Source organism: Coregonus clupeaformis, unplaced genomic scaffold (assembly GCF_020615455.1).
Source record: "Coregonus clupeaformis isolate EN_2021a unplaced genomic scaffold, ASM2061545v1 scaf0097, whole genome shotgun sequence".
NCBI lineage: Eukaryota > Metazoa > Chordata > Actinopteri > Salmoniformes > Salmonidae > Coregonus > Coregonus clupeaformis.
Window position 1 is genome coordinate 190,802 of NW_025533552.1, and position 27,652 is coordinate 218,453.

Genomic DNA, 27,652 nt, shown 5'->3' on the forward strand with positions numbered 1-27,652 from the left:
GTGTTTTACGTTGTACACTGAGGATGTTTTTGCAGAATTCTGCATGCAAAGTCTCAATTTGGTGTTTGTCCCATTTTGTGAATTTTTGGTTGGTGAGCAGACCCCAGACCTCACAACCATAAAGGGCAATGGGTTCTATAACTATTTCAAGTATTTTTAGCCAGATCCTAATTGGTATGTCGAATTTTTTGTTCCTTTTGATGGCATAGAAGGCCCTTCTTGCCTTGTCTCTCAGATCGTTCACAGATTTGTGGTAGTTACCTGTGGCGCTGATGTTTAGGCCGAGGTATGTGTCGTTTTTGGTGTGCTCTAGGGCAACGGTGTCTAGATGGAATTTGTATTTGTTGTCCTGGCAACTGGACCTTTTTTTGAATCTCTTACTGAGATTTACTGTCAGGGCCCAGGTCTGACAGAATCTGTGCAGAAGATCTAGGTGCTGTTGTAGGCCCTCCTTGGTTGGTGACAGAAGCACCAGATCATCAGCAAACAGTAGACATTTGACTTCAGATTCTAGTAGGGTGAGGCCGAGTGCTGCAGACTGTTCTAGTGCCCTTGCAAATTCGTTGATATATATGTTGAAGAGGGTGGGGCTTAAACTGTATCCCTGTCTCACCCCACAGCCCTGTGGAAAGAAATGTGTGTGTTTTTTGCCAATTTTAACCTCACACTTGTTGTTTGTGTACATGGATTTTATAAAGTCATATGTTTTACCCCCAACCCCACTTTCCATCAATTTGTATTGCAGACCCTCATGTTGGGCTCCCGAGTGGCGCAGCGGTCTAAGGAACTGCATCTCAGTGCTTGAGGCGTCACTACAGACCCCCTGGTTCGATTCCAGGCTGTATCACAACCGGCCGTGATTGGGAGTCCCATAGGGCGGTGCACAATTGGCCCAGTGTCGTCCGGGTTTGGCTGGTGTAGGCCGTCATTGTAAATAAGAATGTGTTCTTAACTGACTTGCCTAGTTAAATAGAAAATGCCAAATTGAGTCAAAAGCTTTTTTGAAATCAACAAAGCATGGTGTGCAGGGTGAATAAGTGGTCTGTCGTACGGTAATTTGGTAAAAAGCCAATTTGACATTTGCTCAGTACATTGTTTTCACTGAGGAAATGAACTAGTCTGCTATTAATGATAATGCAGAGGATTTTCCCAAGGTTGCTGTTGACGCATATCCCACGGTAGTTATTGGGGTCAAATTTGTCTCCACTTTTGTGGATTGGGGTGTTCAGTCCTTGGTTCCAAATATTGGGGAAGATGCCAGAGCTATGGATGATGTTAAAGAGTTGAAGTATAGCCAATTGGAATTTGTGGTCTGTATATTTTATCATTTAATTGAGGATACCATCAACACCACAGGCCTTTTTGGGTTGGAGGGTTGTATTTTGTCCTGTAGTTCATTCAATGTAATTGGAGAATCCAGTGGGTTCTGGTAGTCTTTAATAGTTGATTCTAAGATTTGCATTTGATCATGTATATTTTTTTTGCTGTTTGTTCTTTGTTATAGGGCCAAAAAGATTGGAGAAATGGTTTACCCATACATTTCCATTTTGGGTAGATAGCTCTTCGTGTTGTTGTTTGTTTAGTGTTTTCCAATTTTCCCAGAAGTGGTTAGAGTCTATGGATTCTTCAATTACATTGAGCTGATTTCTGACATGCTGTTCCTTTTTTTTCCCGTAGTGTATTTCTGTATTGTTTTAGTGATTCACCATAGTGAAGGCGTAGGCTCAGGTTTTCTGGGTCTCTATGTTTTTGGTTGGATAGGTTTCTCAATTTCTTTCTTATGTTTTTGCATTCTTTACCAAACCATTTATCACTGTTGTTACTTTTCTTCGGTTTTCTGTTAGAGATTTTTTGATTTGATAGGGAAGCTGAGAGGTCAAATATACTGTTTAGGTTTTCTACTGCCAAGTTTACACCTTCACTATTACAGTGGAGCGTTTTGTCCAGGAAGTTGTCTAAAAGGGATTGAATTTGTTGTTGCCTAATTGTTTTTTGGTAGGTTTCGACACTACTTTCCTTCCATCTATAGCATTTCTTAATATCATTCAGTTCCTTTGGCTGTGATGCCTCATGATTGAGTATTGCTCTGTTCAAGTAGACTGTGATTTTGCTGTGGTCTGATAGGGGTGTCAGTGGGCTGACCGTAAACTCTCTGAGAGACTCTGGGTTGAGGTCAGTGATAAAGTAATCTACTGTACTACTGCCAAGAGATGAGCTATAGGTGTACCTACCATAGGAGTCCCCTCGAAGCCTACCATTGACTATGTACATACCCAGCGTGCGATAGAGCTGCAGGAGTTGTGACCCGTTTTGTTGGTTATGTGGTCGTAGTTGTGCCTAGAGGGGCATATGGAGGAGGGAATGCTGTCACCTCCAGGTAGGTGTTTGTCCCCCTGTGTGCTGAGGGTGTCAGGTTCTTGTCCAGTTCTGGCATTTAGGTCGCCACAGACTAGTACATGTCCCTGGGTCTCTCTCTCTCTCTCTCTCTCTCTCTCTCTCTCTCTCTCTCTCTCTCTCTCTCTCTCTCTCTCTCTCTCTCTCTCTCTCTCTCTCTCTCTCTCTCTCTCTCTCTCTTTCTCTCTCTCTCCCCTTACCTCCTCTCTTCATTTCTCCCTCTCTCTCTTTGAATGGATGTCATTCCTCCCTTCTCCAACCACATATTTCATTAGATAAATCAAATCAATCAAATTAAATTTTTCACATGCGCCGAATACAACAGGTGTAGACCTTACAGTGAAATGCTTATTTACAAGCCCTTAACCAACAATGCAGTTTTAAGAAAAATAAGTGTTAATTAAAATATATATCAGTAAAAATAAAAAAAGAAGACATTTAGAAAAATAACAAATCATTAAAGAGCAGCAGTAAAATAACAGTAGCGAGGCTATATACAGGGCTATATACAGGGGGTACCGGTACAGAGTCAATGTGCGGGGGCACAGAGGGTAACAGAGGGTATTCCGTTTATAAAGGTCAGATACAGTGCCTTCAGAAAGTATTCACACCCCTAGACTTTTCCCACATTTTGTTGTTACAAAGTGGGATTAAAATGGATTTCATTGTCATTTTTTGTCAACGATCTACACAAAATACTCTTTAATCTCAAAGTGAAAGACAAATTCTGACATTTGAAAAAAATAAAAATAATAATAATAATAATCAAGTATTCAACCACTGAGTCAATACATGTTAGAATCCCCTTTGGCAGCGATTACAGCTGTGAGTCTTTCTGGGTAAGTCTCTAAGAGCTTTCCACACCTGGATTGTGCAACATTTGCCCATTATTATTTTCAAAAGCTATGACAAATTGATTGTTGATCATTGCTAGATAACCATTTTCAGGTCTTGCCATAGATTTTCAAGCAGATTTAAGTTGAAACTGTAACTCGGCCACTCAAGAACCTTCAATGTTTTCTTGGTAAGCAACTCCAGTGTAGATTTGGCCTTGTGTTTTAGGTTATTTTCCTGCTGAAAGGTGAATTTACCTCCCAGTGTCTGGTGGAAAGCCAGTCCTGAACATGATGCAGCCAACACCATGCTTGAAAATATGAAGAGTGGTACTCAGTGATGTGTTGTTGCACAAACATAACGCTTTGTATTCAGGACAAAAAGTTCATTTTAATTGCCCTTTTTTTTGCAGTTTTACTTTAGTGCCTTATTGCAAACAGGATTCCATGCAATGTATTATGTGACTTGTTATGCAATTTTATCTAATTTTAATCAATTTTAAATTCAGGCTGTAACACAACAAAATGTGGAAAAAGTCAAGTGGTGTGAATACTTTCTGAAGGCACTGTACATCCAGATAAAGTATCCCACCTTCACCTCATGCAGTGTTGTCCAGGGCCATATAGTTATTGGTTTATACCACCTCCACCCAATGCAGTATTGTACAAGTCCAGGTCCATATAGTTCTTGGTTTATCCCGCCTCCACCCCATGCAGTGTTGTGCTAGTCCAGAGGCCTTATTTATCAATATTGCGTAGAATTTATTCTAAAGTAGTACTTCTGAACGGAATTTAAAATGTTCATAAGCATAGAAAAATTTGATTTATCAAACAATTCAACGAACGTTATACACACACCGGTAGGAGATAACCGTTAATAAAAACCAATTGTTCTAAGCCTCAGTGCTTGTGCTCGACCTTGGCTATTTGCATTTAGAAATGCGCCTAATTAACCATATATGGTCAAAATCATCCCTTTAAAGCCTGTGGGAATATACAACGCCGTACCATGAAATAGACTGCAACGGCACAACCAAGACTTAAATAGAGGTGATTGTGTCAGAGATTGAGTATAACCAAAAGGTTTTATTTGTTGTGGTTGGACAAGTAAAAATAAAAACATAGCTACAAAGAGAGGACCATTAGGACAATTCAAGTTGCTTTAGAAATGGCAAATATACTTCAAATGAGTAGGCAGCACTCACCAATAAGCCATCCATCCTCAACAGCTCCCCCTGTAGGAGTATAGGTCAACATTGCTATTCTGCAGAATGAACGAGTCGTGCGTTCCACCTGGCCACCTTGCCACCTTATTCAGCAGCGTTTTTTGTGCATCACATAACTTATCACCAGCACATTAAGAGTGGAAGCATTTTCTGTTCACATAGTTGAACTAGTTTTGGGATGGTGCTTTTATGGTGATGTGCATTCATATTTATTGCGTTCGTATTTGGGAACCCATTGGCAAACAAACCCCTCTTGATTTCAACCTGTTGTGCAATGGTGTATGGATAAATAAATAAATTGGTCATTTAGCAGACGCTCTTATCCAGAGCGACTTACAGGAGCAATTAGGGTTAAGTGCCTTGCTCAAGGGCACATCAACAGATTTTTCACCTAGTCAGCTCGGGGATTAGAACCAGCGACCTTTCGGTTACTGGTACAACGCTCTTAACCACTAAGCTACCTGCCACCCCAATGGATGGAACAAATGCACTGATGTGGTCAAATTATATGTAGCCTGTCAAGATATGTTGCAGGAATTCACATTGGAAATACAATTCAATCCAGAAAGTATTTAATTATTAGGCCTACAATTTCACACATTTTCAACATATATTTTCCCCATTCAACGCTTGCAGTTCCCTCATTCCACCACTTGGCACTGTGTGTACGCATGGTCAAGGCTGTGCTTAAATTTATGCACACTCAAGCAAATGTTCATGTTGATAAATTTCACACTGCATGGAAATGATCCCACGCATTGTTTACACAGATTTGTGCCTACGCATGATTGATGAATGAGGCACCATGTCCCTACAGGTCAGGGTTTATCCAACCTCCACCCCATGCAGTGTTGTTGTGCCAGACCTTTGCTATATGCTAATTTAGTTGCCCACATCTGTCTTGTTTTGTATGCTGTGTACAAAATAATAAAATGCAGCACGACAGGATCTTTCTAAACGTAGCTCTTTATTAGCTAGCTATAACTGGCATGTTCATGTGTCTCCGGCCATGATCATCTGAAGATGACCTCACCACCGGGGTGGTCTTAACCAATCATAGCGCAGTATGCTACGACGTAGAATGCATCCAATTTCAATTCAGTATGCTGACACATATGAATATTACAACATCCTGGGTGATGTTGCTTTAGCTCATTAGCCGCCTGTTATACACTGTAATAGCTCGTTAGCTAGCCTGTTCCCTGTTAGCTCAGTGTTGCTCATTAGCGTGTCTGTTTACCATCCCTCGTTAGTTAGCCTGTAGCGCTGTGTGTTGAGTAACACTGGGAAGGACCTCGAGGGGCAGATGGAGAACAGGTGAGGGAGAGTTACGTGCCAAAGCACCTGCTGACCTTTGACCCCTGACCACATTTGACCCCTGATGGTACTTCCTGAGGAGGATTCCACTAATGAACCTGTGTGTGTGTGCGTGTGCGTGCATGCGTGTGCGTGCGTGCACACATACATGCTTGCATTAGTTGTGAATACACGAACTGTTATGAATGCGCTAACTAAATTATAAGTCGCTCTGGATAAGTGCCTCTGCTACAGTAAATGACTAAAATGTAAATGTAAAAATGAATGTGTATTTGTGTGTGTGTACCCACCCCTGCACCCACTTCTTACGCCCTAGCTGTTGGCAGTGTGTATAGAGAGTTGTGATTGATGGGACCTAAGGTAGAGAGCGGTCACTAAAGTACTATAAAGGCGAATATACAGACATTTTTACATTTTAGTCATTTAGCAGACACTCTTATCCAGAGCAACTTACAGGAGCAATTAGGGTTAAGTGCCTTGCTCAAGGGCACATCGACAGATTTTTCACCTAGTCGGCTCAGGGATTAGAACCAGCGACCTTTCGGTTACTGGCACAACGCTCTTAACCCAAAGAATCCCACCAAATTAATGCACTAGGCCTTTATTACTCCTGTATGAGTGGAGAAAAAGACTCGCCAGCAGAGCTGAGAATAATACTCCACAGCATGGAGTCTGAGTGTGTGGGTAGAGTCTATTGAGTGTGCACAGAGCCATGCAAGAGAGTCAGTGAATTTAAAAAAATAAATATAATAACAATCTATATATATATACTGAACAAAAATATAAAAGCAACATGCAACAATTTCAATGATTTTACTGAGTTACAGTTCATATCAGGAAATCAATCAATTGAAATAAATTCATTAGGCCATGATCTATGGATTTTACATGACTGGACAGGGGCGCAGCCATGGGTGGGCCTGGGAGGGCATAGGCCCACCCATTTGGGAGCAAGGCCCACCCATTGGGGAGCCAGGCCCAGCCAATCAGAATTAGTTTTTCCCCACAAACAGAAATACTCCTCAGTTTCATCAGCTGTCTTGGTGGCTGGTCTCAGAGGATCCCGCAGGTGAAGAAGCCGGATGTGGTCCTGGGCTGGCAGGGTTACACATGGTCTGCAGTTGTGAGGCTGGTTGGACGTACTGCCAAATTCTCTAAAACGAAGTTGGACGCATTTTATGGTAGAGAAATTGACATTCAGTTCTCTGGCAACAGCTCTGGTGGACATTCCTGCAGTCAGCAGGCCAATTGCACACTCCCTTAAAACTTGAGACATCTGTGGCATTGTGTTGCGTGACAATATTGCACATTTTAGAGTGGCCTTTTATTGCACCTGTGTAATGATCATGCTGTTTAATCAGCTTCTTGATATGCCACACCTGTCAGGTGGATGGATTATCTTGGCAAAGGAGAAATGTAAACTAAACTGTAAACAAATTTGTGCACAACATTTGAGAGATATAAGCTTTCTGTTTGTATGGATTTCTGGTATCTTTTATTTCAGCTCATGAAATATGGTACCAACACTTTACATGTTGTGTTTATACATGTATTTTTGTTCAGTATATTTAAATTGACTGATTTCCTTCTTTGAACTATAACTCAGTAAAATCTTTGAAATTGAGTTTTGTCAAATTGTTGAGTTTATCATTTTGTTCAGTATATTTGATTGTTCCACTGATCATCTCTTCTCTTTGATCATGCATCAATGTCACGCCCTGGCTCGGGGGACTCTCGTATGTTGAGCCAGGGTGTTAGTTTCTATGTTTTGTTGTGGGTTCTAGGTTATTGTATTTCTTTGTTTGAGTGACTCCCAATCAGAGGTAACGAGTGTCAGCTGTTGGCTCGTTGTCTCTGATTGGGAGCCATATTTAACTATCTGTCTTTCACGTTGTGTTTGTGGTTTCTTGTTCATTTCGGTTTGTGTGAAACCGTAGACGTCACGTTTTCGTTTGTGTTTTTGATCGTGTGATCATTTATAGTAATAAAATATGTTCACCTTCAACGCTGCGCATTGGTCCTCTATGTTAGACGAGCGTGACAGAAGAAACCACCAAGATGGGACCAAGCAGCGTGTTCAGGAGCCATCGCCAGGGAGATCCCTCACAGATCTCCTTCGCCTCCTGGACTGGGTCAAGCCGAGGGAGGAAGACAAGGGCTTGACATTATGGCAGAAGGGCGAGAAGCTGGCGAGGGATATGGAGACGTGGTCCACGGGTAGGAGAGACGCCCCGAAAATTTTTAGGGGGGCTCACGACGGCGGACCAGCAGGAGGCCGCGATAGAGCGGTCCAGTGGGTTGCCGGAGAAGGCCGCCGGGTTACGGGGGGCCACTGGTAGAAGAGGGGATGGAAGGTGTGGAGGCACGGCGAGAGGTACTGGCGTGTGTTGCCAGTCCGGTCCGGCCCGTTCCAGATCCCGGTGTAGAGCCAGTGGTGTGTGTCCCCAGTACGGTCCGGTCTATTCCTGCTCCCCGCACCGAACCTGCGGTGCGCGTCGCCAGCCCAGTCCGGCCCATTCCTGCTCCCCGCATCAAGTCTGTGGTGCGTCTCGTCAGCCCGGCTCTGCCCGTTCCTGCTCTCCGCACCAGGTCTGTGGTGCGCGTCGCCAGCCCAGTCCGGCCCATTCCTGCTCCCCGCATCAAGTCTGTGGTGCGTCTCGTCAGCCCGGCTCTGCCCGTTCCTGCTCTCCGCACCAGGTCTGTGGTGCGCGTCGCCAGCCCAGTCCGGTCCATTCCTGCTCCCCGCATCAAGTCTGTGGTGCGTCTCGTCAGCCCGGCTCTGCCCGTTCCTGCTCTCCGCACCAGGTCTGTGGTGCGCGTCGCCAGCCCAGTCCGGCCCACTCCTGCTCCCAGCACCAAGTCTGTGGGGCGTTTCGTCAGCCCTGTCCGGCCCGTGCCTGTTCCCCACACCAAGCCAGTGGTGTGCGTCGTCGGTTCGGCACGGCACGTGCCTGTTCCACTGGAGCCGGATCCGCCGCCTAGGCGGAGTGCCCACCCGGTCCCTCCCCTGTTGTGTTTCGTTGGCGCGGTCGGAGTCCGCGCTTTAGGGGGTACTGTCACGCCCTGGCTCGGGGGACTCTCGTATGTTGAGCCAGGGTGTTAGTTTCTATGTTTTGTTGTGGGTTCTAGGTTATTGTATTTCTTTGTTTGAGTGACTCCCAATCAGAGGTAACGAGTGTCAGCTGTTGGCTCGTTGTCTCTGATTGGGAGCCATATTTAACTATCTGTCTTTCACGTTGTGTTTGTGGTTTCTTGTTCATTTCGGTTTGTGTGAAACCGTAGACGTCACGTTTTCGTTTGTGTTTTTGATCGTGTGATCATTTATAGTAATAAAATATGTTCACCTTCAACGCTGCGCATTGGTCCTCTATGTTAGACGAGCGTGACAATCAAGTATGAATTGAAACAATGATCATATTTTGGGGCAGCATAGCTTTCCTTCTCATCCCCTCTTTTTTCTCCTCCTTTCTCTCTCTCTCTCTCGCTCTGTCTCTGTCTATCTGTCTCTGTCTCTCTGTCTCTGTCTCTCTGTCTCTCTGTCTCTGTATTTCTCTCTCTCTCTCTCTCTCTCTCTCTCTCTCTCTCTCTCTCTCTCTCTCTCTCTCTCGTCTCTCTCTCTCTCTGTCTCTCCTTCCCCCCATTGGGGCATGTATCTCAAATCCTCCTCAGTGATAAAGACTTCCTCGTGGGGCCTGAAAACCATCTTCCTCTCCGTGTTTACATGCTTCTCCTGTCTAAATAATGGATGAAGGGATGGATATGAGATAGTAGACTGGAGTTACTGTCTCTGAGGAGGGGATAGGCAAGGAGAGGTAGAGTGAAGGACACAAAGAAAGATGTGCTCAAATTCACTTCACTTCAGATCTCATCAACATAGATATTTTTCAGATAATTACTTCTGTCTGTTTCCTAAATTGAATTCAGAACTGATTGAATTGATCCGAATTTTGTTCCAATATTTATTTGGCACGCATAGGAGATTCACCCCGAGATCCATAATCTGATCAGATCTGGACTGGATACAGACATAGTTGTCAGGTCGACTTGTTTGGATGGATGCTGAATCTTCAGAGCGCTTGTGTGAGAGTTTTAAATAATTTACCAGCCTGAATTTAAACTGTGGCTCAAAGCATTTAGTCCTCATTCAGAATTCTAGCACTTTCCTAGAGCGTTTAACACAGTCTGAATTTATTTAGCAATGTAAACCAAGGGGGTGTGTGATCAAGCTGTAGACGACTGACCTTTTTTGTGTGTGTGTGTGTTTGGGCTCCTATAGGCACAGTTTTGTTTTGCATTTGTGTTTTTCCTCACCAACATGGTCCATTCTCCCTGTGTCTCTCACACACACACACACACACACACACACACACACACACACACACACACACACACACACACACACACACACACACCTGAATGAAGTCTCAAGTTTTGTCCTCACAGCACCAACTTCCTAAGACACAGACCTAAAGCATGTTTCACCTTTTCCTCTCATTGCATATCATATAGTATGTCTTCATGACATACACACCATGAGATTCACCTCTTCCCCCTCGCCACTCACAAAACGGGGTCCCGATTCCCTGACAACCATCGCTGAGATCCTCCGATAACAAGGCACAACCAGGGACATCGCCATGGCAACGTCACCTCAAACGGCGAGCCCACGCTTGCCTCAGTGTGTGCACAAGTCTCAAGTCAGCTCAGTATAATTAGCTGTCTGAAAAGAAACCACAGTAACAGATTTCATTATCAAAACTTTACATAAACATTGCAACACACCAGTTCATTAGGAAGAAACGCAGATTGCCTTTCATTCTGCATGAAGGCGATCGTTGTTCAAATGTTGGCTCTTCAGGAAGGATCAGAGAGGGGTTTGAATGTGTCTGCACTGAGAGAAATTAGTGTCACAGTTATCACAGTAGGTTTTCCACTGATATATGTACAGTGAGGAGCTCATCATGAGAGATCACGTTCACATCACGTTAAGTGGTGTCAGATCTGTCCCATACTGGTCAGCCCAATGGGATTCAAACCTTCTCAAATGCCTAATTCAAACTCTTAGAGGAGGTGCTCCCACAATAATGTGATTTGTACCGCATTCAAGTTAAAGTATTGGATTCTTCACACACCACTCTAATCCCATTCCACTCCCTTTTCAAGTTTTTTTTCAATTATATGAAAACAAGCTTTGCTTTTATACTTACAAGACCATCAGGCTTGACTGAGCTGTTTTGTCTTGTAGTAATGTGGTGCCTGCCTGTATTTCCTTAAACCTTTATTTTAGCAATACATGTCATCGAGAAAAAATGAAAAATTGGGGTCAATAGGTGCCCAACATAACAACAGGTGGTGGTGTGTTGGACACAGTCACTCATATACAGAGGTCTATAGAGCCTGTCTCCATTCCTGATTTATGTAACCGTTAGCTAACTTGTGTAATACTGACAAGCTAAGAAACACTTGTTTTGCCAACATGGTCCTGTTTTATCAATGGGCAGTTCATTACCTCTGTCAAATGAATATGGAGCTTAAAGTTATGTGTGTATTTGTATTTATTTTGCAATAAAGATGGCGATGCTGCAATTATACACATTTACAATAGGCCTATATGTAAAAATACATCCAGCCTAATTATACAGTAAACACTGAGTATACCAAACATTAGGAACACCTTGTCCTTTGGGTGGTGGACCATTCTGGGAAAACTATTGAGCGTGGAAAAACCCAACAGCGTTGCAATTCTTGACACAAACCAGTGCGCCTGTCACCTACTACCACACCCCGTTCAAAGGCACTTTTATCTTGCCCATTCACCCTCTGAACGGCACATATACACAATCTCAATTGTCTCAAGGCTTAAAAATCCTTCTTCAACCTGTCTCCTCCCCTTCATCTACACTGATTGAAGTGGATTTAACAAGTGACATCAATAAGGGATCATAGCTTTCACCTGGATTCACCTTGTCAGTCTGTCATGGAAAGAGCACGTGTTCTTAATGTTTTGTATACTCAGAGAATATACATACATTATTTTAATAGCAGGACACTGTAAAGTCCATTATTCCAGTAAGAGTATGAATTAGGCTGTTTGAGAATATGTTGATCCTAAGCAACCTGCATACACATTGTTTGAAGTACAATAGACCAACATACAGTAGCTACTGAGGTAGGTCAAAGCTGTGTGCAGTAAAACCTTGGTACAGCATGGGTGGAGTAGGCATTGTGGTGCTCATGTGAATTTCCTTTATTTTTCAGCTTCAGACCATTGCCTACTTCTTACTTCTCACTTAAAACTTTTTCTGTTGAAAGGGAACTGATTTGGCCTTGTTTTTTGGCTTGCTCCTCAAGAAATGCTGGCGGCCATGACAGAAGCCAAATGTGAGTTGGCTTGGGGATGTGGTTTGATGTGGGTGTTTCTTGGGTGTGTCCTTGCCACCACCAACACACACCCATCTGTCAGAACCGGAAGAAGCTTTGAATAGGATACAGAGTAATATGAGAAGAATGCAATTGCTGAATTTATGTAGATATTTTAAACTAAGAGTTTTGATGACTTTCAAATGTAGTAACAGGTCCATGTAGAATAAACAACCCTTTACATAATACCATAGAAGCAGGGTTCTGCTAATATAACAATGTTCACCTTTCACCTTTCAATGTCATTCCCAGCTGATACAGATACTGTGTCTATCAGCATGTTGTCTGGTGTTAATGGACCTACCAGAGTGGTCATACCTTCCTGTGTGGTGTCCCGTATACAACAGGAGTTCCCTGATCCTGGTGCAGAATACACAGGGTTTCTCCCTCCCCATATTGACTGACACCATTAAATTCAATAATAAAAAAAGACAATACAAGTAAAAGTTGTGTCTAGTAAAATTTGAATGCCGAGTACCTGGTCTCTTTCCATTGAGAGACATCAGTATCAATCCCGTCTGTCAGTCTGGACTTCATCACATCATCTTGCAAGTCACGTGGTCCTCTGTAGCTCAGCTGGTAGAGCACGGCGCTTGTAACGCCAAGGTAGTGGGTTCGATCCCCGGGACCACCCATACACAAAAAAAATTTATGCACGCATGACTGTAAGTCGCTTTGGATAAAAGCGTCTGCTAAATGGCATATTATTATTTATTATTATTATTAAGTCTCCATGTGCTGGCTCCATACATGTTTCTGTGAACACATACAGTGCATTCGGAAAGTATTCAGACCCATTGACTTTTCCACATTATATTACGTTACATCCTTTTTCTAAAATGGAGTAAAACAAAATCATCAGTAATTTACACACAATACCCCATAATGACAAAGCAAAAACTGATTTTTAGAATTTTATTCAAATGTATTAAACAAAAAAACAGATACCTTATTTACATAAGTATTCAGACCCTTTGCTATGACACTCGAAATTGATCTCAGGTGCATCCTGTTTCCATTGATCATCCGTGAGATGTTGCTAAACTTGATTGGAGTCCACCTGTGGTAAAATAAATTTGGAAAGGCACACACATGTCTATATAAGGTCCCACAGTTGACAGTGCATGTCAGAACAAAAATCAAGCCATGAGGTCGAAGGAATTGTCCATAGAGCTCTGAGACAGGATTGTGTTGAGGCACAGATCTGGGGAAGGGTACCAAAAAATCTCTGCAGCATTGAAGGTCCCTAAGAACACAGTGGCCTCCATCATTCTTAAATGGAAGAAGTTTGCAACCACAAAGCAATCGGGGGAGAAGTGGGTTGGTCAGGGATGTGACCGAGAACCCGATGGTCACTCTGACAGAGCTCTAGAGTTCCTCTGTAGAGATGGGAGAACCTTCCAGAAGAACAACCATCTCTGCAGCACTCCACCAATCAGGCCTTTATGGTAGAGTGGCCAGGTGGAAGCCACTCCTCAGTAAAAGGCACATGACAGCCCACTTGGAGTTTGCAATAAAGGCACCTAAACACTCTCAGACCATGAGAAACAAGATTCTCTGGTCTGATGAAACCAAGATTGAACCCTTTGGCCTGAATGCCAAGCATCACGTCTGGAGGAAACCTGGCACCATCCCTATGGTGAAGCATGGTGGTGGTAGCATCATGCTGTGGGGATGTTTTTCAGTGGCAGGGACTGGGAGACTAGTCAGGATCAAGGCAAAGATTAATGGAGCAAAGTACAGAGAGTTCCTTGATGAAAACCTACTCCAGAGCGCTTAGGACCTCAGACTGGGGCGAAGGTTCACCTTCCAACAGGACAACGACCCTAAGCACACAGCCAAGACAACGCAGGAGTGGCTTCGGGACAAGTCTCTGAATGTCCTTGAGTGGCCCAGCCAGAGCCCGGACATGAACTTGATCGAACATCTCTGGAGAGACCTGAAAATAGCTGTGCAGGGACGCTCCCCATCCAACCTGAAAAAAAGCTTGTTAGGATCTGCAGAGAGGAATGGGAGAAACTCCCCAAATACAGGTGTGCCAAGCTTTTAGAGTCATACCCAAGAAGACTCAAGGCTTTAATTGCTGCCAAAGGTGCTTCAACAAAGTACTGAGTAAAGGGTCTGAAAACTTATGTAAATGTGATATTTCCGTTTTTTTATTTTGTAATAAATTAGCAAGAATTTCTAAAAGCCTGTTTTTGCTTTGTCATTGTGGGGTATTGTGTGTAGATTTAGGAAGGGGAAAAAAACTATTTAATCAATTTTAGAATAAGCCTGTAACCTAACAAAATGTGGAAAAAGTCAAGGGGTCTGAATACTTTCCGAAGGCACTCTTCTATTACCAATGGCAGTTATGATAGGTCATATCTGACACACAAACAGGTACTATGTTGAAGTTTGAACAGGTCAGATGAAACCTACCTAATTCTGTTCTCCTCATCGATGACCGTTGCTGAGCAGGCAAGAGGTGAGGCTGGTGGTGAGGTATTTACCAGTGCCCCATTGATGGGCATAGCAGTGTAGATTAGCTTCTGGCCCCTCATCAAATATACTGGTCGGTCACAAACAAACACACACACACAATTACATTATCAATGATGGTTATGATTAGCCTGGTGGAACCAACCTGATCGCTGCGTTCACCTTTCTTTATGAAATAGAATGGAACACAGCGACCAGGCTGGTTCCACCAGTCTAGGTTATGGCCTGGACATTATATGCATCTAAGAAGTAGAGAATCAGCAACAAATAATGTCAGTTTACATAAATTATATTTCACTATTGGGTTATCAAATGTATCAAAGTAATGAAGTGGGTTACCTTCTGTATTTGTAGAAATTATGAACCTGTGAAAGCTGTTGCCACTGACAGGTGAAGGTTGTTGGCCGGATACTTGCCAACATGTGGCTGACTGTTCCAGTCATAGGAATGCTCACAGCAAGAGCATGTCTCCATGATGCTGATGAGGGCCCCCTTGCTGGTCTTCTCTATGCTGCAAACTGAACATCTCTCGAACAACTGCAGCAGGCAATCTTATGAGGTGGTGTTGACTAGGAAGGTCTGTGACAGGTTCTTTTCACTCGGGAGCCCCCCTCCCAGCATTGGGGAACATCCCGCGCCCTGCCTGCATGCCACGTCACAGAAACTGTTCACACCTCTCTTGTTGGTGGAGAGAATTTTGCCTTTTTAAAGCAAATTTTCTTGCAATTCTATACATTTTGCCATGTCTAATGTGTATTCATGTGATATTTGAGTAACAAAAAAATTACAACAATATCTATGGGCTAAACAAACTAAATAAAAAAACGTTAGCTGACATGGGCTAGTTTCTCTGGACATTTCTGACAAGTTATAAATAGCTCTCTAAGCAGTGCAATGACTAACCTGGGGGGGCAATGCGCCCCTCGCGCCCCCCCCCTTGCCGACGCCTCGTGCCCCCCCTAGGGGATGCGCCCCACAGTTTGGGAACCACTTATATAACAGCCAAAGTTTGAGGCCATGTGGTGGAGACTGATGCGGGCGCTGGAGACAGGGTGTGCAGGTGGGTCTGAGCTGGGGTGATGTTGTGGATGTTGTTGAGCATCTGTATGTTATCGTTTGTATGTGGATGTATCATTTAAAACGTTTTTGTAACAATAATAATAATAATAATAATAATAGACAGCCAAGTGGTAAATTGCATTTTGTTCTAAAAAAAGGACAAAGCTCAATGTTTTCATTTTTATGTTTGATCTTCTGAGAAATGATGACTTCTGCAGGGTTTAGTTCCAAACAGGTACCTACTAATTACCTCACCAACTGAGCTAATTGTTTAATATCAGTGATTGGCCCTAATTCTTCCTGCTTGGTCTTCCAGGCACTCCAAATAAATAAAATTAAAAACAGAAAATAACTGTGGCATAGCTAACCAGGGTAACCATTAGTAGTGCATCACTCTAGAACCAATCTTAGGTTTAGCTCTGTGGGTTAGATTTACTTCGTGATTCATACACTTCACCAATGTTCCCTCTAAACTGTGCACGTCAGCGCACCTCCTCGAGAATTGCGGCGCAGAAGAAATACGATTCCGTGCAGAGACGCAAGAGATTGAATTTCACTGAGTTCGCCCCATTAGTTTGCTCTATATAGATCAACGTTTTTTCTGTGATCGAATCAACATTATGTCAGCCCCTTTTCAATGCAACAAACCAAAACAAATCTTACTTTGCAAGATTGAGTCTGTGATTTTGTAGGCAGAGCCAGAGCACAACGGAGTAGAATTATATTGGCTGGAGTAGCCCACGAGCGGTCTTTCAATCCCCTGTGAGTTGAATGCGCTTTTCAGTTCAGATCAGAGCACAGAGCCGCGCGTGTGCACATTTGATGATATTCTTTGCTAGTTAGCGAGTTATTAGTCCAGTTATAGATAATTATAGGTCAACAATGGGGAGTAACTACTTCCTACAAGAGCACAAAACGTGTAGGCTACATTTCAAGCTGTCTTTTAAAAGCCAGTCAGGTAAAAAGCTTATATCTAAATTAAAGGGGCAGTGTTGTATTTTGAGACAGGCTTGAATATGCAAATAAGCCAATAGGCAGAGGGGTAGCCTATATCGTCTAATTCTCTGTACGATTCTCTGTATAGTAATAATTATTATTTGCATTTCTTGCATCATACAACACAATACAATGCAATTTACAGTCACCTATTTGGCCCATGGTGTTACAGACCAAGTAAAACATTGTGAATTAATGTCAAGCCCTTCTCATGCAATGTAGGCCTGTATTAAACACCACATATAGGCTACTGTAGGCTATATCATAGAAATCAAACGCGCGCCGGAAGTTGCACAAAATTCTCACAATGTTCAAGTTTCTGCTCACAAGACCCAACATTTGCTCAGTGCCCCCCTAAAATTTGAGGGAACATTGCACTTCACCCTAAAAACATTACCCCTCTGTCTATACTCCATCTCTGTCATTATGCTGTTCATTTTTGTCCATCAATTAGTCTTAGCTTTGATAGGGTCTGCAGGCCCACACAGCTACAAGAAGCTCAGGGGAAGATGCAAGCTAATAACGCAAGCAGCGCTAAACACATTAGCTTTAGATTAGTGTTAGCCTCCTCAATTTATTCAGCGACGGACAGAAAAAATAAGGTGCTTGCAAAGCACTCTGGCAGGCAGTATGCGTTGGGGGTTCATTAGCTTTGATTAGGCATAATCACATTAATTATGCACTTGTGATATCATTGTGTAGAGGAGATTATATAATGCTAACACAGTCCTCTCATTGTAGCCAAATGGGGAGACTTAGCGATAGCGTGTGGTAGCATGCAGCTCACCCAGCCTGCAGCGATAGCGTGGCACAGAAAGGCAGCATAAGCTCAGTGCGTTTGGCTTTGGGATTCCGGTTATCCAGGCCGTGTGGTTTGCTGAGCCAAAGAAAAGGGGACACTTGGCCTGCAGATCCGAGTTCTGATAGATACAGCACTTAAACACAAACTGACATTTTGAAGATTGTAAGATCTCTGCACCCTGTGATTCACCCTCAAAGGAAGCTCTTTATTTCGTTTTTCTTTGTTTGATTTTCTTGTTACTATCTCATCTGGTTTCATTTTTTACCCCCCACTTCGCCTTTCTTCAATTAATTTACTATTTTTTTCCCATCTTATTTAATTTCTGGGTGATGCGGATAACTCCCTTTTTTGCAGTAGTAGTAGCTAGTGACTGGAATTGGATTCCATATTTTCCCAGTGGAAATTAGTGTTACAGTGGGTTTCTAGACCAGGTTGAGATGAAAAGATGATCCTCATTAGAAACCCATTAACCTAGTTATTAGGGCCAGATCTGGGCCAAGATGGAGTGGGGGGGATCTAATTTGAGCACAATGACGTCTTATACTGTGACACCCCCAGCCTCGTTTCACACCTGGGGGTGTCGAGTGAAAATGTGTTTCTTTAGATTTTTAGTCTACGTTTAGATTTTAGACATTTAGCAGACACTCTTATCCAGAGCGACTTACAGTTAGTGAGTGCATACATTTTCATACTGCCCCCCCGTGGGAATCGAACCCACAACCCTGGCGTTGCAAACGCCATCCTCTACCAACTGAGCTACACGGGGCCTAAAGTCTAAAATAACTTCCTGTGTTGACAGCCTTACTAGTGGTTGTAGAAGTAGAGCCAGTTGTTTGAATTAGCCATGATAAGGTGAGCTGAGGTGTGTAATGTATCGTCAGTATATGTTGTGTACCGTGGAGTATGGTGGCTTTTATGCTCTTAACACTTTCATGGCCGTGATTCATGTTATTGAGCATTCGTACCATTCTCTATCTCACTCTGTCTCTCTCTTTCTCTTTTTCTCTCTCTTTCTCTATCTCCCTCTTTCTCTCCCTATGCTTGCCACAAGCACTATATCGACTCCTTAATTGAAATGAAAGGTGTTAAAATTCAAACTCTCTTTCTCTGTTTTTTTTTTTCTCCAGACACTGGCATCCGCTGCAGAGGATTTTCAGATGCGGCATCGGTGGAAGAACGATCCTGAGGTGAGTGAGTGGTTGTGTAGATCAACATTATTACCATCTTCTCATATAATGTCCTCATTATCTCTGGATACATTACCTACAGAAGCCTTGAACTCTATAAGAAGAGATATATTTAATTCACAATCATATATTGTTGTTTTTAATTGCCAGCAGCATACCACCCTGCATCCCACTGCTGGCTTGCCTCTGAAGCTAAACAGGGTTGGTCCTGGTCGGTCCCTGAATGTGAGACCAGATGCTGCTGGAAGTGGTGTTGGAGGGCCAATAGAAAGCACTCTTTCCTCTGGTCTAAGCCCTGTATAGGGTGCCGTCTTTCGGATGGGACGTTAAACGGGTGTCCTGACTCTCTGTGGTCAATAAAGATCCCATGACACTTATCGTAGGAGTAGGGGTGTTAACCTGACTAAATTCCCAATCTGGCCCTCATACCATCATGGCCACCTAATCATCCCCAGCTTCCAATTGGCTCATTCATCCCTCTCCTCTTCGCTGTAACTATTCCCCAGGTCATTGCTGTAAATTAGAATGTGTTCTCAGTCAACTTACCTGGTAAAATAAAAAAACTGGATGGTCAATTTTTTATAAAATCTCATTAGATTGACAATAGAGTTTTAATAGCCTTCAATTAAATAGAATGTCATTACATTGGGACACATTCAGAGCCACGCACATGCTGGGTCTTACTCTCTTAATTTCCCATTAAGCCAGTATACAGTACATTCGGAAAGTATTCAGACCCATTCCCTTTTTCCACATTTTGTTGCATTACAGCCTTATTCTAAAAAAAATCCTCATCAATACCCCATAATGACAAAGTGAAAACAGGTTTTTCTAAATATTTGCAAATGTACAAAAAAAAATAATACAGATACCTTATGTACATAAGTATTCAAACCCTTTGCTATTACACTCGAAATTGAGCTCAGGTGCATCCTGTTTCCATTGATCATCCTTGAGATTATTCTACAACTTGATTGGAGTCCACCTGTGGTAAATTAAATTGATTGGACATGATTTGGAAAGGCACACACCTGTCTATATAAGGTCCCACAGTTGACAGTGCATGTCAGAGCAAAAACCAAGCCATGAGGTCAAAGGAATTGTCTGTAGAGCTCTGAGACAGGATTGTGTCGAGGCACAGATCTGGGGAAGGGTAACAAAACATTTCTGCAGCATTGAAGGTCCCCAAGAACACAGTGGCCTCCATCATTCTTAAATGGAAGAAGTTTGGAACCACCAAGACTGTTCCTAGAGCTGTCTGCCCGGCCAAACTGAGCAATCGGGGGAGAAGGGCCTTGGTCAGGGAGGTGAACAAGAACCTGATGGAGTTCCTCTGTGGAGATGGAAGAACCTTCCAGAAGGACAACCATCTCTGCAGCTCTCCATCAATCAGGCCTTTATGGTAGAGTGGCCAGACGCAAGCCAGTCCTCAGTAAAAGGCACATGACAGCCCGCTTGGAGTTTATTTTCTTCTACTTGAACTCAGTCCTCATTGGACACATTTCTCTACTGAGCAGCCTGTCTCTGCACTTGATTAGTAGACCTCATCATGAATTATGATGCAATTCCTCAACTCCCCATGTCCAAACATTCTTTGTCCGAGCCACAACCTTTTTCTAATGAATTCAAATAGTTAATTTACTTCTCCTACTTACTAAAGCCTCTCACATTCGGCAGCCATATTGAAAATGACAAATTACTTGTTAATATATATATATTTTTTTTTTACTGCCTCTGTGGGAGAACTCCATTGCCTCCTACTAGCCTATTAGCTTCAAACTAACTGGGACAGAGTCATGATAACCACCTCCGATACTCCTTTTAATGATTTTTCTCCATTAAAAGTTTTTTATCAGTCTGATTCCCACACACTCCCTTGCTCCCAGGAGACGGGAAGTGTGTGTGTGTGTGTGTGTGCGTACGTCATCTGTGTATGTACGTGCGCACATGCGTGTGTGTGGGACAAAGTAGGAACGTGTTTGGAACAAAGTATTATCCGCTTTATACTGCCGTGGTGTACTTCTTTGAGGCTTGGGATGTGTGACTGGATGGAGATGCTTGGCTAGCTTGGATAACTATCCCTTGGTGAAGAGTCGTTAGTGTGAACAGTCCAGCGTTTTCTGTAACTAACGAGCAAATATTAGCGCACTTGTTAGTGTTAGCCAATTAAGCCTGCACCGATGAAAGGACTCAGAGGTTGGCTTTTTCAGACTGTTTATGTTGAGCTAGCTAATTGAACCCAAGTGTGCGCGTGTTCCAGGCAACGACAAACGAGGCTGAAAGTAGTTCAGAAAACAGAGGCTTTTCCTCTTTTTCTCTATTCATTTCAGTTTCTCAAACCACTGGCTTTCTCGGGCAATGATGTGTGTCATGAGGAGTGTCTTTGCTCCATGTGGCTCTTGCACATGCTCAGTGAAAGTGTTAGGTGGAGAGCTCTGTGGTCCAGTCTGTCTCCAGACAGCTGTGGTGTGACTACAGTCCCTTCCTCACCCCCTCTTCTCCCCTTCTTCTCAACCCTCTGGCCGACATTGCGGTTACAGCGGTTACAGCATAGTCCTCCATGAACTGGCCCATGTACTCGCTGGTGCGTGAGTGCGTGTGTGTATGTGTGTGTGTGTACGCGTATGTGTGTGTGTACATAACCTGGTCTGGGAGATCAAATACATTTCTGTATGAAAGCCCAGAAGACGTCCTCCCTCCCTCAGGAGTTACATCACTTAAAACATTTACCCCAGCACTCTACAAAAAAAAAGCCTCTGTGTGTGTGAAACCAGCTTAACACACATTCACATGCATGCATGTAGAACACACACACTCACACACACACACACAAAAAAAAACCACACACACACTTGTGGGGAGTGTAGCCACAGCGCTTCAAAGCTAACATGAAGAGACCTCCTCATGATGGCTGTCAGGTCATCTTAATGTTGTGGAGCACCTTGTGAGGTGACACTCACACTAGGGTCCACACTGTCTCACCCCTCAGGGATCTGAGTATGTGAGAGATACAGTAGAAACAAATATAGACAGAGTGAGTGTTTGTGTGTGAGCTTGTGTGTCAGTGCTCTGCAAGGACTGCAGCCTGTCTCTCGGGAGGTGAGCAGATGCTAGAGCACCGCTGTCAGTAGTGTCTATCGCTAACACCTAGCTCATCGCTAAATGCCTGGCGCTAACTATCGAGCCTCACACCACCAGCAGGTCACAGGTGGGGGAACTGGCCTGGGTTTTATGTAGCTTTATCTCCATGCTGTAGCGCCGGGGGTGGCAGGCAGGTGGTGCTAACCAGTGAACCGGCTCCATGTCCCTAAGGCGTCCATCTGTCAGTTAGGCTGGCTAGGCTAGCTCGTTAGTGCCTGGCTTGTTCATGCTCTGACAGGAAGCTCGCACAGCGGGTGAAAGTGAGAGTTGGCTACAACACTACTGATGCTTTTGTGTCAAGCAGATGCATACATACACACACACACACATACACACACATACACACACACACATATTAGGTGAATACAGACACAGTTAGGCATGTGAGACACACACACACACATAGACATACACAGAGAGTGAAGAAGTGTTTGAATTTACAAAATAAGAAAAAGATTACAACCGCACTGAAGAATGGAAAACAAAATGAAATAGGAACACCGTTACCACACGGCTCTAACACTGTCTGAAAACTTTACAATGCACATTGATTTAAACCCCTACCAAAGACCTGCTGTGTTTATAAAAGGAAGAAATCTGTTTTTCATCTTTCTATTTCTCTCTCTCTCTCTCTTCCCTCCCTCCCGCCCTCTCTCTCTCTCTCTCTCTCTCTCTCTCTCCCCTCCCGCACTTTCTCCATAGCCGGATGACATTCATTACTACTATGCCAAAGAAAACGTGAGTACATTTCTAATGTTTCTTTCTCCATGTATAATATGTGTTGTGAAGAGACGTGATCTGAGTTATATCGAATCTGTATATTCAACAAAATCCCACCTGCACCCTCAGTCTTTGTAGCCATGGTTACTAAGCCTGTTATAAAGGTATTGATAGCCTTAAAGGATCCCTCCACATCACCCAGCTGTGGCCCAGGCTCTAGAGCCCAGAAAAGACACAAAGAAGTTGCTATGCTAGGCTTAGTGTGTGTTTTTGTTTGCATGTGCGTGTATGCGTGCATATTCAAATGAGTGTGTGTGTGTGTGTGTGTGTGTGTGTGAGTGTGAGTGCAGGCATGCACGTGTGTGTGTGTGTGTGTGCGTGTGTGAGGGGTTACCTCAAAAACACGTATCTGTGCCTGTGATATTGTCTGCATCCCTTGGCCTCCGAAGTCATCTCTCTCTGATTTGATACTGGGGGATCAAATAGTAATTCCTTTCCACAGGGGATGGGGTGATAGAACACAGGCAGGCACACACCTCTCTTGAACAACTAATGTCATTCTGGCTTTGACGGGCCAAGACACAGAAGATCCGTACTGTTAGGCATCTGAATATACTCCAATATTATTCACAGCAACAGATGATGGAGCAAGCGCCACACAAATACAGACACACGCATGTATTTTCATACGACGCACCATAATGCAATGCGACAGACAGACACACACACAATACTTTGTATTCACCAAATCCATGCAGTTAACTCTCCATTGACCTCCATTTTGCATCAATAGTATCACATTTCCCTTTGTCTTTTTCCCTTATAGCTGGACTCAAATGATACAGAGGTCAAGAAGCCAAACCGGCTTTATCCAGAGTTTAAGGAAGACGAGCAATTTAGACGACTCATCTCCTACAACACCACGGCAGTCCACATACCCACAGACATATACGAGGGCTGTGAGTACACACACACACGCGCGCGCACACACACACACACACCAGTGGCGGTCAGTGCCGTTTATGATGAGGGAGGACGATTTTTCATGGCCTTATTTCTATTACAGCACATCAGATGACTCTCATTCATATTCCATTCACCCAGTTCAATGTAACAGCGATAGGTTTAGGCTACTACATGATACTCAAATTTTCCCTATACCCATCATGAGGTTGCTACAACCTAGCCTATGAATTAAAGTTTACAACGTAGGTGCACACAGGTCGAGACACAAATTTGAGGTGACAGACAGATATAGGGTGTAATCATTAGTCCAACATTTGCAAACAAGAGTTTCTATTGGACAAATTCAGGTATGTTTATCCCTGTTTTGTTCCGTTTGCTTCCGTTTAAGAAACGTTTTTCAACAGAATCGTCGGAATGAATACACCCCTGATTACACGTAAACACAGTTAACTTTCATAGCAGCCACGTTGTATTCCTTCTCACATCTATGCGCTCTCCTCCTCTCACCTCTTCCCTTTGTTTGTGGACTTCCATGCACCATAATATAATAATATAATAATAATATGCCATTTAGCAGACGCTTTTATCCAAAGCGACTTACAGTCATGCGTGCATTTTTTGTGTATGGGTGGTCCCGGGGATCGAACCCACTACCTTGGCGTTACAAGCGCCGTGCTCTACCAGCTGAGCTACAGAGGACCACATACAACACATTAGCTGTACGTGACCAGGTGAAAAAACCTTTCCAAGCCAAACCGCTATGTTGTCAGCATAGCTAATAGAACTAACGCATTAGTAAACCCGCTACAATCATGCAGTAACGTTACAGTGTACAGTCAGTAAGCAGTTACACTGGCGGGCCACGGTGGCAATAAATTATTAATACCAAAAGCTTACCTTGACTTGGAAGAGTTCCAGTCTTGTGTTGGAAAGTCATAGCCAGCTAGCTAACATAGCATCCCTCTGTTTGAGCAGAGTGTTTCAGTAGACTAAATTTTTGCTAGCTAAGTAAGTGAAACTGAAAGTGAAAAAAAATGATGAAACTCTCTCTATTTCTCTCTTGCTTCTCCTTCATTTTGGAAGAAATTAATTTGTTCAAAACTGTTCAACTATTGTCTTTCTCTCTCTTTGAGTCAACTACTCACCACATTTTATACACTGCAGTGCTAGCTAGCTGTAGCTAATGCTTTCAGTACTAGATTAATTCTCTGATCCTTTGATTAGGTAGACAATATGTCAGTTCATGCTGCAAGAGCTCTGATAGGCTGGAGGACGTCCTCCGGAAGTTGTCATAATTACTGTGTAAGTCTATGGAAGGGGGTGAGAACCATGAGCCTCCTAGGTTTTGTATTGAAGTCAATGTACCCAGAGGAGGACGGAAGCTAGCTGTCCTCCAGCTACACAATGGTGCCACCCTACAGAGTGCTGTTGAGGCTACTGTAGAACTTCTTTGCAAAATAGTGTGTTTTAATCAGTTATTTGGTGACATGATTATATTTAGTATAGTTTTATCTAAAAAGGATACATTTTTTTATGTTTTACCATTTTTATTTTTATGAAATTCTCTGAGGATGATCCTCCCCTTCCTCCACTGAAGAGCCTCCACTGACACACACACACACACACACACACACACACACACACACACACAATATTTACAGCATGTTTCCATGACATTTCGGTCAGTCAGTTTCTCAGAATGTGTGTAGTAGTCAGCTGAAGGTCCGGCCAATGCTTGCAGTCTAAATTTAGCCCTCCCTAGCTCAACTAATGGGCAGCAGACCTGGCCTCCGAGTCACCCCGGTCACCAGCTGCTCCTCACTCTCCCACCCCCAACCCCATGGGAGAATCACACCGAATGTCAATGAAACTGCCATGTTTTTTTTTTCTTCACACAATTGGATGGAGTGGGAAGCTTGTGTAGATACTTTCTTGGTCTTTCTCAGTCTTTCTGCTTCCATGTCTTTCTCAAGTCTTAATCTTGCTCTGTCATGCTCTTCTTTAATGATTGTCTGATCCGCCCTCAGCTCAGTCTGTCACTCTTACCTCCCTCGGCTCGGTCTGTCACTTTTACCTCCCTCAGCTCGGTCTGTCACTCTTACCTCCCTCAGCTCGGTCTGTCACTCTTACCTCCCTCGGCTCGGTCTGTCACTCTTACCTCCCTCAGCTCGGTCTGTCACTTTTACCACCCTCAGCTCGGTCTGTCACTCTTACCTTCCTCGGCTCGGTCTGTCACTCTTACGTCCCTCAGCTCGGTCTGTCACTCTTACCTCCCTCGGCTCGGTCTGTCACTTTTACCTCCCTCAGCTCGGTCTGTCACTCTTACCTCCCTCGGCTCGGTCTGTCACTCTTACCTCCCTCAGCTCGATCTGTCACTCTTACCTCCCTCAGCTCGGTCTGTCACTCTTACCGCCCTCAGCTCGGTCTGTCACTCTTACCGCCCTCAGCTCGGTCTGTCACTCTTACCGCCCTCAGCTCGGTCTGTCACTCTTACCTCCCTCAGCTCGGTCTGTCACTCTTACCTCCCTCAGCTCGGTCTGTCACTCTTACCTCCCTCAGCTCGGTCTGTCACTCTTACCGCCCTCAGCTCGGTCTGTCACTCTTACTTCCCTCAGCTCGATCTGTCACTCTTACCTCCCTCAGCTCGGTCTGTCACTCTTACCTCCCTCGGCTCGGTCTGTCACTTTTACCTCCCTCAGCTCGGTCTGTCGCTCTTACCTCCCTCAGCTCGGTCTGTCACTCTTACCTCCCTCGGCTCGGTCTGTCACTCTTACCTCCCTCAGCTCGGTCTGTCACTTTTACCACCCTCAGCTCGGTCTGTCACTCTTTACCTTCCTCGCTCGGTCTGTCACTCTTACGTCCCTCAGCTCGGTCTGTCACTCTTACCTCACTCGGCTCGGTCTGTCACTTTTACCTCCCTCAGCTCGGTCTGTCACTCTTACCTCCCTCGGCTCGGTCTGTCACTCTTACCTCCCTCAGCTCGATCTGTCACTCTTACCTCCCTCAGCTCGGTCTGTCACTCTTACCGCCCTCATATCGGTCTGTCACTCTTATCTCCCTCAGCTCGGTTTGTCACTCTTACCTCCCTCAGCTCGGTCTGTCACTCTTACCGCCCTCAGCTCGGTCTGTCACTCTTACCGCCCTCAGCTCGGTCTGTCACTCTTACCGCCCTCAGCTCGGTCTGTCACTCTTACCTCCCTCAGCTCGGTCTGTCACTCTTACCTCCCTCAGCTCGGTCTGTCACTCTTACCTCCCTCAGCTCGGTCTGTCACTCTTACTTCCCTCAGCTCGATCTGTCACTCTTACCTCCCTCAGCTCGGTCTGTCACTCTTACCTCCCTCAGCTCGGTCTGTCACTCTTACCTCCCTCAGCTCGGTCTGTCACTCTTATCTCCCTCAGCTCGATCTGTCACTCTTACCTCCCTCAGCTCGGTCTGTCACTCTTACCTCCCTCAGCTCGGTGTGTCACTCTTACCTCCCTCAGCTCGGTGTGTCACTCTTACCTCCCTCAGCTCGGTCTGTCACTCTTACCTCCCTCAGCTCGGTCTATCACTCTTACCTCCCTCAGCTCGGTCTGTCACTCTTACCTCCCTCAGCTTGGTCTGTCATTCTTACCACCCTCAGCTCGGTCTGTCACTCTTACCTCCCTCGGCTCGGTCTGTCATTCTTACCACCCTCAGCTCGGTCTGTCACTCTTACCTCCCTCAGCTCGGTCTGTCACTCTTACCTCCCTCAGCTCGGTCTGTCACTCTTACCTCCCTCAGCTCGGTGTGTCACTCTTACCAACCTTAGCTCGGTCTGTCATTCTTACCACCCTCCGGTTGGTCTGTCACTCCTTTTACCTCCCTCAGCTCGGTCTGTCACTCCTTTTACCACCCTCAGCTCAGTCCGTCACTCCTTTTACCTCCCTCAGCTCGGTCTGTCACTCCTTTTACCACCCTCAGCTCAGTCCGTCACTCCTTTTACCTCCCTCAGCTCGGTCTGTCAGTCCTTTTACCTCCCTCAGCTCGGTCAGTCACTCCTTTTACCACCCTCAGTTCGGTCTGTCACTCCTTTTACCACCCTCAGCTCGGTCTGTCACTCCTTTTGCACCCTCAGCTCGGTCTGTCAC

At 44.3% G+C, this 27,652-nt stretch overlaps 1 protein-coding gene across 2 annotated transcripts in view; it reads left to right on the forward strand.

Moving 5' to 3' along the window:
- LOC121549722 (voltage-dependent calcium channel subunit alpha-2/delta-1) overlaps positions 1-27,652 on the forward strand; it is a 208,016-nt gene that overhangs the window by 67,692 nt on the left and 112,672 nt on the right. For both annotated transcript variants that reach the window (XM_041861571.2, XM_041861577.2), the window contains exons 4-6: positions 18,656-18,715; positions 22,559-22,594; positions 23,403-23,535. In XM_041861571.2, the coding sequence (XP_041717505.1) occupies positions 18,656-18,715; positions 22,559-22,594; positions 23,403-23,535 (229 nt within the window). The remainder of the gene's footprint in view (positions 1-18,655; positions 18,716-22,558; positions 22,595-23,402; positions 23,536-27,652) is intronic.